At 40.1% G+C, this 12,067-nt stretch overlaps 1 protein-coding gene across 25 annotated transcripts in view; it reads left to right on the top strand.

Moving 5' to 3' along the window:
- The window catches only part of SNAP91 (synaptosome associated protein 91), a 163,571-nt gene that overhangs the window by 56,921 nt on the left and 94,583 nt on the right, over positions 1-12,067 (top strand). For all 25 annotated transcript variants that reach the window (XM_068985047.1, XM_068985045.1, XM_068985042.1 and 22 more), the window contains exons 2-6: positions 2,544-2,686; positions 3,313-3,388; positions 4,134-4,236; positions 6,216-6,309; positions 8,587-8,698. In XM_068985047.1, the coding sequence (XP_068841148.1) occupies positions 2,544-2,686; positions 3,313-3,388; positions 4,134-4,236; positions 6,216-6,309; positions 8,587-8,698 (528 nt within the window). The remainder of the gene's footprint in view (positions 1-2,543; positions 2,687-3,312; positions 3,389-4,133; positions 4,237-6,215; positions 6,310-8,586; positions 8,699-12,067) is intronic.

Genomic DNA, 12,067 nt, shown 5'->3' with positions numbered 1-12,067 from the left:
GTTATACACAATGGAGTATTACTTAGCCATTAAAAAGAATACATTTGAATCAGTTCTAATGAGGTGGATGAAACTGGAGCCTATTATACAGAGTGAAGTAAGCCAGAAAGAAAAACACCAATACAGTATACTAACACATATATATGGAATTTAGAAAGATGATAACGATAACCCTATATGCGAGACAGCAAAAGAGACACAGATGTATAGAACAGTCTCTTGGACTCTGTGGGAGAGGGTGAGGGTGGGATGATTTGGGAGAATGGCATTGAAACATGTATAATATCATATAAGAAATGAATCACCAGTCTAGGTTCAATGCAGGATACAGGATGCTTGGGGCTGGTGAACAAGGATGACCCAGAGAGATGGTATGGGGAGGGAGGTGGGAGGGGGGTTCAGGATTGGGAACATGTGTACACCCGTGGTGGATTCATGTTGATGTATGGCAAAACCAACACAGTATTGTAAAGTAAAATAAAGTAAAAAAAAAAAATGAAGTTAAGGAACCAAACCACAGGTATATTAAGTGATTTCTCTGAAGTTGTACATCTAAATGGTTGCTGAGCTGGGCTCTGGACCTGGGCTCTTTCCTGCTCTGTCATCCTGCGTCTCTGTATTCTTCCAGGGACTTAATTATCTGAGCATGTATTCATCTGCTCTGATCAGCAGTACATTTCCACATCACCAGTTCAATAAATAAAGGAATCGAAGAGCTTGTAGCTGACAATGAGTTTCAGGTATAAAGCAGTTCTATGATATAATCTTGGAAAATCATGTTAGAGCATAGCGATTTGTCTTTTTCAAAGAACTGTTTATTTAGATTTAGGGGAAAGTATTTTGGTTATTATACATTTTGTTCAACACATGTTTACTGCGTGCTGTGTTCTCCAAAGCCCTGCCAGGAAACAGACATTGGTATGATTGTTTCCATCCTCAGGGAACTATAGGAACTTATGACAGACAGACATCTGATGTGGATGTGTGTGTGTGTGCGTGCGTCAGTGGTGTCCGACTCTTTGCAACACCATGGACAATAGCCCGCCCGCTTTTAGGCACTAAGAATAAAATGCCTCAGGTTTTTAAGCAGAGGAACATGTGACTACATTCAAATAGGACCAGGAAAGATTTCCTTAAGAATGAGTAGAATTCCAATAAAAGGAGACTTTATGGGATGGCTGTTCAGGGACTAGAAGTTTAAAATAAATACAAAGTAAGAAAGAAACCGGTTTGGTCTATTTATAATTCATATCAATGATTGATACCCTTTAAGCTTAGATAAGAGCTATTTCAGTGATGGAATATCGATTTAAAAAATTTATTTTTTTGTAAAATGGATGCATAAAACAAATGTGGAGCTTAATGAGTACTAAGTGTGGATTTTAAGTGAGAAACAGAGTGGGCTTGTCGTTGGCGTTTGTTGCATGGCATATCCTAGGCCCTGGGTATCGCATATGGTCCTCTGTAGGCGGGGGATGACCTCTGATAGCATTCTCGCAGTTTTGTTTTGCTGAAGAGGTTACCTTGTGCTGTTGCAGTGGTCTTCTTAAGGCCACACTGCCCCAGAGTGGCTTCGCTTCTGTTCCTTAGCACATAATCTTTGGTTGCCTCAGCTAATTTTTTGACAGTGCTCTATTTTCTGGATTCTGGGCAGCCTCTTTTGGGGCTATAGACCTTTTTTCCCCCTGAGGTACAGCTGGAATCACAGCTGATATGTAGATGTAGACAGTCAATGTGTTACAAAGATTTGCTCTCTTATGAACTCAGGTCAAATCATAGTAGTTTAATGGCTGTATGATTGGGAGATGATTTGGGAGAATGGCATTGAAACATGTATAATATCATATAAGAAATGAATCACCAGTCTAGGTTCAGTGCAGGATACAGGATCCTTGGGGCTGGTGAACAGGGACCCAGAGAGATGGTATGGGGAGAGAGGTGGGAGGGGGGTTCAGGATTGGGAACACACGTACACCCGTGGTGGATTCATGTTGATGTATGTAAAAATCAATACAGTGTTGTAAAGTAGCTTTAGATGGGTTTAGAGGAATTCTTCCCTCTTCTAGTGTTATGTGTTCATTAGCACTCATCAAAACTAAAATCCACATGAAGTAGGCTTTTTGATATACTGTTTCAAAAAATATGCTGTTGCCTTCAGGTGGTGTCTAGAATAAACATCTGCGTGTTTGAGACATTGTTCTAGAAGTGATAAAAAAGATTAACATGAAGCTTAGCGTTCCTGGAGTTTGTTATTTCTAAAAAATGACACTGGGGCCAGAAAATGGATTAAATTCAGAAGAAGATACAGAAGAGAATTCAATAGAAAAAAAACCCAAGAAAAAGTAAATACATTGGGTAAATGTAATTATTAATATGTGTTCATGTGTGAAAATATTACATACAATTTTTGAACATTTGTTTCACAGTTGTCAATGCAATTTTGGACTCATACTTTTGTAAACAGGTTTAAATGTTTAAAATTTGAAATGAATTTTTTTTATGCAATCATTTGTGTTATTGACCGAAATCTTCTATTCTCATAGATTTGATCCAGGCTACCAATGAGACCAATGTTAATATTCCTCAGATGGCAGACACGCTCTTTGAGCGGGCAACGAACAGTAGCTGGGTGGTTGTATTTAAAGCTTTAGTCACTACACATCATCTCATGGTTCATGGAAATGAGGTAAAACTCATAAACCCAAGTTTTCTTTTTTTGGCAGGGGAGGGAGACTGATAAGCCTTAAGTCTCTTTACACTTTTACTAAATAGAAAAATAAGAGGAAGTATATAGAAAAGCCATCTGGAGTACAGTTTTACTCTTCTGTTTACCTATTTTTCAGAAAAATGTTGTTAGACATGTGTTAAATATGTATATACCATGTAAACATATTAATGGACGAAAATGTTAGGAGAAAGAAAAAGCAGAATTGTTTTTCCCATTGGAAGTACTCCTTTGTGCCTCTGTGTGAAAATTGCTTACATAACAGTGTTTCATTTTGGAAAATACTGACCAACTAAAAATTAGCCATTTTATATGGGATGCCTACTGAATCCTATTAAATTCAAATGTTTCTGTTATACACAGAAGTGCAAGATCATAAAACTTAATTCTGATTCAGTGAATGTGATTTAGTTTTTATTCCCCATTAGAGAAAACGGGAGACTAGGAAACTATACTGAGTGGAAAAAAAAAAATCACAATGAGAATGCATATTTTTAGAAATTCCCTAAAAATTCCCTTTAATATCAGAAATTGTTGAAATTCATGCTTTCAGAATATTGTTTTTGATTCTGATTTTTGTTTTTCAGAGATTTATTCAGTATTTGGCTTCTAGAAATACCCTCTTCAATCTCAGCAATTTTTTGGACAAAAGTGGATCCCATGGTAAGAATATTATGTTTTATAATTTTCTTGCTAATGTTTTTGGTACAGAATCTTTTGATTTTTTTAATTCAAAATAATTCATTGAAAATCACTGTAACTGATAGCTCCACAGGATATCTAAGAATAAAATATAAATGTAACTATATAGTTACTTTATAGTAGCTTTAAAATATTTAATTGTTGGGCAACTCAGCATATGAATTATATATTATTAATTTTATCTTTTGTCTTTCATTATTTACCTTAAAAAATAACAGTGGGCATGCTAGACCCACAGTTGTTTGTTTATGAAGGTATAGGAGGCAATGAAGTTAAAAATACATTCCCAACTTAAAAGTACTTGGTTTTAAATGTTTTTGTAAATTAATAGGATTTGTTCTACAATCATGTGTTCATTCATCATATTTTCTGGTTGTCTATTATGTATAGGTAAGCATACCAAGCATGAATAGTTCTCAGATAACTACATGTATTAAGTCTGAAATAATGAACAAAAACGCAAGGAAACCTCAGAAAAGACATTCTGTGCAAAGATGGTAGCATAACTAAATGGAATAGTATTGGAATGTCTCATGCCAAAAGTATTTTTGCCTGAAGTAGGATTTTAAATGAGGCCTTTCTGGTACAATTATTCACCTCATCTTAGAATTATTTACATTTGAGGAGATTAAAAACATTGAAACTAAGCAAAGCACAGTTGAGCATATTTTATTAATTAGTTTTATTTCCTCTGCCCTTCCTCCAGGTTATGACATGTCTACCTTCATAAGGCGCTATAGCAGATATTTGAATGAAAAGGCCTTCTCTTACAGACAGATGGCATTTGATTTTGCCAGAGTGAAGAAAGGGTATGTTTTTTTTTTTTCCTCACACTTGTTTGTGCAGAGTAAGTCTTTGAGACATACTTGATTTATCTTAACTAAGTTAAATACCAACTAATTTTGGTCATGGAGGCCCAGTTTACAATCACCTTAAAAAAAAAAAAAAGAAAACTAGTAATATTATGAAAGTTAGCCTTGAGGTTGCAATGTTACTGTGCTTTTACTTTCATGCAGAAAATCTGATTTGCTGCTCAAAGTTGACATGGTACAACAGTTTATTTTATTAAAATCAACTCAAAATTCTTGAATACTTACATACTTTAAAATAATTTTAAGTTGAGAGAATTTAAACAAGTTTCATTGAAAAGAATGTGGCTGTAGCTGACAATAATTATTTCAGTACATTTTGTCTGAGGTGAAACTGAACTGTGTGTATGCACGGAGATCTGTTTTTGACAGGTAATACTGTTCTGCTATTATACCTTGTTGTTGCTGTTGACCTACTGAGTCTTGTCCCACTCTTTTGCAACCCCATGCATGTAGCCCAGCAGTCTTCTCTGTCCATGGGATTTCCCAAGCAGGACTACTGGAGTGGGTTGCCATTTTCCTCCTCCAGGGGATCTTCCTGACCCAGGGACCAAACCTGCGCCTCCTGCATTGGCAGGCAGACTATTCACTACTGAGCAGCCAGGGAAGCCCATACTATTATACATGCACACACACAATAGAAACACACCATTATTGGACTGACAGTACTCATGGCCATTGAGTTGATGATGCTATCTAACCATCTCTTCCTCTGCAGATCCTGTACCCATTCATAGTTTGAAATAATGGCAACATATAGACAATTTAATATTTTAGTCTCAAGAATCAACCCCAAAAGATATAGCTCTATTTTCTGATAGCTGACCTAAATTTAGCTGAAAAATATAATCTTGCCTGTTCAAAACAGATTAGTTTCTTGTGGGTGAACATTTTATAAAATTAAGATTTTGGCTTTATCCCCTTCTATTAGAGATGATTCTGGTTCATATGCCTTCCCCTGGCTTCTTATGTGGCCCTGGGAAGCCTTAGCTGATGTTCTAGCTTGATCATGACCTCTCCACAGTAGGGCCACAGCCTTCTTAGAAACTTCTGAACCCTGAATAGGCAAATAAGGGCACTTGGGGATGCTCTTCCTGCCCCAGAAGTGGGAGAGACCCCAAAAGCTGCCATTATCAACCCGTTCACATCACCTAGGCGTTTTCCTCCACTGTTTCGGTCCTGCTGCCCCTTGACTATTTGGATACAGGGGCTCCTTAGGAGGCCTGCAGTGGGTGCTCCCTGCAGTGCTCCATGCAGTCTCATTCTCTTCAGCTGGTTATTTACACTCAGCTCTTTTTGACCAACCTGCAAATCAGAATGGCCTTTTCATCACTTGATGTTTAATAGTATAAATTCTGCTCCTATTCTACAGATTTTGAAGTCTTCCAAGACATGTTTTATCTCTCTCTCAAAAACAAACAAGCTAGGATTTAGGGAACCTAGAGTGTAAATACTAGTATTAATATTTTTGTTGTAGACTTAGAAAAGTCCATTCATAAATTCAGCTGGCCTCTTCCATCCAGACCACACTGAGGGCAGTGCATGAAAAGCATTGCCTGTGTATTTGAGGATTGTGAGTACAGAGAGGAGAACCAACACGGCTTCTTCATATCTCAAAATCAACCTGCAAGGTCTCAGATGGTAAAGAATCCACCTGCAGTGTGGGAGACCTGGGTTTGATCCCTGGGTGGGGTTCCCCTGGAAGAGGAAATGGCAGCCCACTCCAGTATTCTTGCCTGGAGAATCCCCATGGACAGAGGAGCCTGAAGGGCTTAGTCCGTGGGGTCGCAAAGAGTTGGACACAACTGAGTGACTAAGCACGCACAGCACAGAAGGAAAATAGCTTAGAACAATGTGCATGGTCTGAAGTTTTCCACATACAAGTAAGTTTTGCCTTTTCCTTTCTTTATTAATTGTAGGGCTGATGGTGTCATGAGGACAATGGCTCCTGAGAAGCTGCTGAAGAGCATGCCCATACTGCAGGGACAAATTGATGCACTGCTGGAATTTGATGTGCGTATCTCACCAGAAAATGCATCTTATGCAGTCATGTTGCCTTTTATTGGAAAGTAGGCTGCAGATAAAGAATTTCCTCAGGAAGTAGATTTAGATTCCCTTCATGTCAGTGAGGGAGAAGGCACTGGCGACCCACTCCAGTACTCTTGTCTGGAAAATCCCTCGGACGGAGGAGCCTGGTGGGCTGCAGTCCATGGGGTCGCTAAGAGTCGGACACAACTGAGCGACTTCCCTTTCACTTTTCACTTTCATGCATTGGAGAAGGAAATGGCAACCCACTCCAGTGCTCTTGCTTGGAGAATCCCAGGGATGGGGGAGCCTTGTGGGCTGCCATCTATGGGATCACACAGAGTTGGACATGACTGACGTGACTTAGCAGCAGCAGCAGTAGCATGTCAGTGAGGGGCTTCCCGGGTAGGTCAGTCGGTAAAGAATCCACATGCAATGCAGGAGACCCTGGTTCAGTTCCTGGGTCGGGAAGATTCCCTTGGAGAAGGGATGGGCTACCCACTCCGGTATTCTTGGGCTTTCCTGGTGGCTCAGCTGGTAAAGAATCTGTCTGCCATGTGGGAAACCTGGGTTCGATCCCTGGGTTGGGAGTATCCCCCGGGAGAAGGCAGTGGCAACCCACTCCAGTGTTCTTGCCTGGAGAATCCCATGGACAGAGGTACAATCTGGGGTTGCAAAGAGTTGGATACGACTGAGCAACTAACACTTTCATTTTCATGTCAGTGACCTGGATGAACACTTAGTTTAGGCTGTCAGTGCAGTGGAGATAATTTTGGTTGCCCAGACTGTCAGAGCAGTTTACAGGTATTAAATAACTTCAGTCATGGAAAACCACAAGCAGTGCATTCTTGGAGAGATGTATGTTCAGAGCAGGATGGTGGCCTCCTGTTGTGGTTGACAGGATCAAGTGGCTGCAGAAGGGACGTCCGGCAGGTAAATACCCCAGACTGCTATTAAAAACCGTTTTATACAGTCTGCTTGTGTGACACCATCCGCAGAAGAGAATTATTTTTCTTTTTCTTTTTTTTTGGCTTTATTTTATTTATTTATTTTTTTAAATTATGTCATGGTCCTTCTTTTGGATGATACCAACATGATGTGTTTCTTAAAACCATACCTGTGTCACGACTCTGGTGTAACTACACTAGTTCATACATGTGATAAAATTATATAGAACTAAACACATTTGCAGCAAGTAAAATTGGAGAAATCTGAATAAGATTGGTATATTGTATCAGTATCCATATCCTGATTGTGAGACTGTACTATAATTTTGTAAACAGTATGTGAAATCTGTTTTTTTTTTAATAACTGCAAGTGGACTTACAGTAATTTCAAAATAAAAGTTCAGTTAAAGAAACATATCTGATCCATGAAAATAAAATATTCTGACGTGTAGGGAGAGTTATAACTCACATTGTTAGCTTTCCTCTGTTATGGTGGTTGGCTAAAACAAAGATTTTCCTCAAATACTATTATTTGAAATCTCTGTTAAGATTGTTTGGGTTAGTCTATCACCAAGTCCTAGTTACAGCACCCAACTCCTGTGAAATTTCAGAAAAAGCAGCAAACCATGTTACTGTCTTATGAAAGATTCTACAGTAAGGAGTTCCCTTAGCTATATGTGGAACTACTTCCCTTAACTTTTTTGTCTTCATTAATTTTTCTTAGCTTTCCTTACCTTTAATGGTGGTATTGTCTTAATTAAAAGAGAAAAGAAGGCATAGAATGAGAAAGAGCAGAGCAGGGATCGGGAAACGGGGATAAATTCTTCTTCTTTGTGCTGGTGATTAGAGTATTGGGTGGGTGCTGGGTAAATGCTATGAGTCTCAAGAATTATTTTAGGGGTAGTTGGCTAAGGTATCTATCCCCATGCTAGGCTTCCTCCCTGAGTCACTGCAGGCCCCTGGTGTCTGAACCCTTCCAAAGAGACCATTACATATGGGGAGGGAAAGAATGTACTATAAGATAGTGAAAGCAGCAAGAGGACAGGTGTTCAGAAGTTGGGTTTGATTTATCTGTGGGTCATTAATCAAATGTGTATTTTTCTTATACTTGATAGGCCAACTTCATTGACTTAAGTTGAAGCAAACAATTGGCAATCCTTTTTTATATATTAGTAGGATTACTGAAAAGAGTTATATAGCATCTGTTGAATATGAGTCAATTTCTTGGTAAATAATTTGAGACTTTTTAACATGCTCTGAGAAAAATTGTCATTTGATGACTTGGCAGTTAACAGATGAAATTTTCGTTTTTTTCTAGGTGCATCCAAATGAACTAACAAATGGTGTCATAAATGCTGCATTTATGCTTCTTTTCAAAGACCTTATCAAACTTTTTGCTTGTTACAACGATGGAGTGATTAATTTACTTGGTAGGTAGAATTACTCTATGGTGTCTATGAAGAGAGACTGTATCAGAAGAGATTTAGATATGCAGAGATTTAGATACCACAGACTTCATAAAAAAATCTGAAGGCATGACTCAGTCAGGTCACACTTCTGTGAGTGTTCTTACGTCAAGGTTAAGTGCAGGGAATGGAAAGCACTGTAGGTATTTTCAGCAGAAAGGGATTCCATACAGGGGTTTTGGTGCTTAGAAAATTTTGGATTGACTGCAGGAGCAGATTTTGGGCTTTGCCTCTTGGATTAAGACTCATAATGATTAATAACTTCCACTGTGCTGACAACCACCTCTGAAGCCACCCATGACATGCTCCTATTTTGAAGTAATTCCACACTTCTCACCATCTTTCCTTCCACATAAAGTGAAAATGAGATAGAGATACTGCTTGACGATTGGCCGACAATAAGAGATTTCTTTCTACTGACAAGTCAACCCTTCCTGGGATGTAATGATTCAGCAGACCTCTTCCAGCTGGTGCCAGTTTGAGAAAACATCTCTAAGTCAAGCTTGAATTCTCTTTTGTGTCAGCTGGTCATAGAAACCCCCCCAGCAACAATAGGCATCATTGGATGGGGAGAAATAGTTATCCAGAAGACATAGGTGCTGTGGGTGTTGAGCCACCTGTTCATACAACCTTACCTGCATGTTCAGGAGCTACTCCAGGCTGATCTCTTATATTACCACCTCCATTTGGTGATGGATCATATTCTCGCACTTGTTCAGCTTTATGGTTTGGTGTATTAGATACTGCTTGGTCTTATGATCACTCGATGTTCTCTGAGGTCAGAACCCTCAGTCTCTAGAAGCAAGCCAGGAGCAATTTTTCCGAAGGAGATCAGTTACTGTCTAAGAAAGATATGGCCCTGCTTCAAAGCGCTGAAAGTGTCTACTGTATTTTCCTATTGGTGTGTGCCAGAGCTGTCCGGCAGCATTTGGATCTGCTGCAGACACTCCGGGTGCCTTTCCATCTGCAGGATCTAAAGCCCCATGGTGCTCCAGGTTGGGGCAGTTGCAGAGTCATCCTTGATTTGGGCCCTGCTTCCATGTGACACCATACCGGATGCTCTGTTTAGAGCGGCACATACACGTGTTGTGTGTATTACATCAAAACTGAGAAAAACTCAGCAAAACACCTGCGTTTTCGTTGTAGGAAGTGCAAGGTGAAGCAGTGTGTTTTTCCTGTGGAGGGGACCTTTGGACCCGCAGAAACTGCATTGAGGTAGCAGATCCCTGGGCTTTCATAGACTCTATTTCCTTCCCTTTGACCTGCATGTGACTTATTAAGGCACCTACCACATATGAAATTCTTGCCCACCAGCTACACTCAGCCTGATATCATCAAATAGTATCCATTGACATTAGGACAGCCAGAGAGATTAATATACTTAAAATAAGACAGTGAGCATATACTAGCATCCTTGCCAGATGAAAGCAAGCTACTTCTAATGGGCTCTGTTTACTGGACTAGGTACAGAAGAACTTGTTAGTTTGTTAGATGCTTATCCCATGTCAGAAACTGTGCTGATTTTATGCTGGAAAGGACAACACATCTGGATGTCTGCAAGTAAGAGTCATCACCTGATCAAGTTTCCAGTAACCTGTGGTTCATCTCTAAAATCTGCTTACCTTTTGCACAAGCCAGATATGAAAGTTTAACTGGGAATATGATGGAATTGCTACGCTGTATGTTTGCAGAGATCAGGAATCCAGTGTGAGGATTCTGCTAGATTCAGAGAATTTCTGTTCTATCTACATATTCAGAAAACTGGGGAAATAACCAATGTTAGTTTTGTGCATCCACTGATTATAATTTTTTAAATCTCCTAATCCCCAGAAAGCCTTCATTCAGATTGATAGAAAATAATAGCAACATTTTTGGGATCCCTAGAGAATAGTATCGGCTTAGAGTCTGTGTCCCTGAAAACTGGGTATGTCTCTTTCCCATGTGTGTAGTCACTCTGGTAAATGTCCCTTTGCCATAGAGTAGGAATAGATACTTTGGGCTATCTTTCAAGGCTTTGACTCAAGAATATCTGGAGGGCTTATTAAAATTGAGATTGTGGACATTAACCCAGAGTTTGTAATTCAGTAGATCTGGAGAAGGCAATGGCACCCCACTCCAGTACTCTTGCCTGGAAAATCCCATGGATGGAGGAGCCTGGTAGGCTGCAGTCCCTGGGGTCGCTAAGAGTCAGACATGACTGAGTGACTTCACTTTCACTTTTCACTTCCGTGCATTGGAGAAGGAAATAGCAACCCACCTCTTGCCTGCAGAATCCCAGGGATGGGGGAGCCTGGTGGGCTGCCGTCTGTGGAGTCACACAGAGTCGGACACGACTGAAGCAACTTAGCCGCAGCAGCAGGAAGGGCTTGAAAGGTACCATTCCCACTGATCTCTGGGACTTCCATTCAGGAACCACTGTGTTAGAGCTACTCACAGATGCTCAGGCCAGTATTTTGAATCGGTGATTTTTGGCCTATTGACTCACACTGATGAATTATCAGTGACAACACAAAAGAGAACGTAGTGGTCCTTCTATCCTGTTCAGAACCTTTAGAATTTGTTTGGTTTCCCTAGACTTACATCAATTAGGATTGTCCAATTCAGGAGGAAAAAGAATACAAGACATCTAGTTCAGTTTGTTTTCAGATCAGCATGAGTAAGTTTTTGATTATAAGTAAGTCCCCTAGAATATCTGGGAGCTACTTATGTTAAATTTTTTTTTTTTTACAATTTAAATTTAACTCAAGGTCGTGTAACTTTTCTGGCAGCCCTACTGCCAACATGATCGTGGGCAGTCTTGCACTGCTTTTAGTACGTATGGTTTTTTCCTCTTGAGGCAGACTTTGTACTTGTCTCCCGAGGGCAGGCTGGATTGCTGGGTTCTACATCTCATTTTCCAAACTGGAGCAGTTGGCAAGGGGAAAAGAGTAAGAAGTAGAGGGATGGGCATAAGGAGGATTTTTATTTCCCTGTGGCAGGTGGGTTTCCCAGGTGGCACTGGTGGTAAAGAACTCGACTGCCAATGCAGGAGACAGATGCAGGTTTGATCCCTGGGTTGGGAAGATCCCCTGGAGGAGGAAATGGCAACCCACTTCAGTATTCTTGCCTGGAGAATCCCATGGACAGAGGAGCCTGGTGGGCTACAGTCCATAGGGTCACAAAGAGTTGGACACGACTAAAATGCCTTAGCACGCACGTGGAAGGTGGGGTGATTATAGAATCTCCAAGCAAGGCAGGACCAACATCTTCAGACTGAGAAGGAAAAGCTTTTTCCAGCAAAGGTAGCTCATTTTGGTTTGAATCTACCAAGTACTTTTCTGTCTCAATAAGAGC

The sequence above is a fragment of the Capricornis sumatraensis genome, chromosome 13 (assembly GCF_032405125.1).
Source record: "Capricornis sumatraensis isolate serow.1 chromosome 13, serow.2, whole genome shotgun sequence".
Lineage (NCBI taxonomy): Eukaryota > Metazoa > Chordata > Mammalia > Artiodactyla > Bovidae > Capricornis > Capricornis sumatraensis.
Note: the sequence above shows the minus strand (reverse complement) of the source record. Positions and strands in the feature narration are given on the sequence as shown.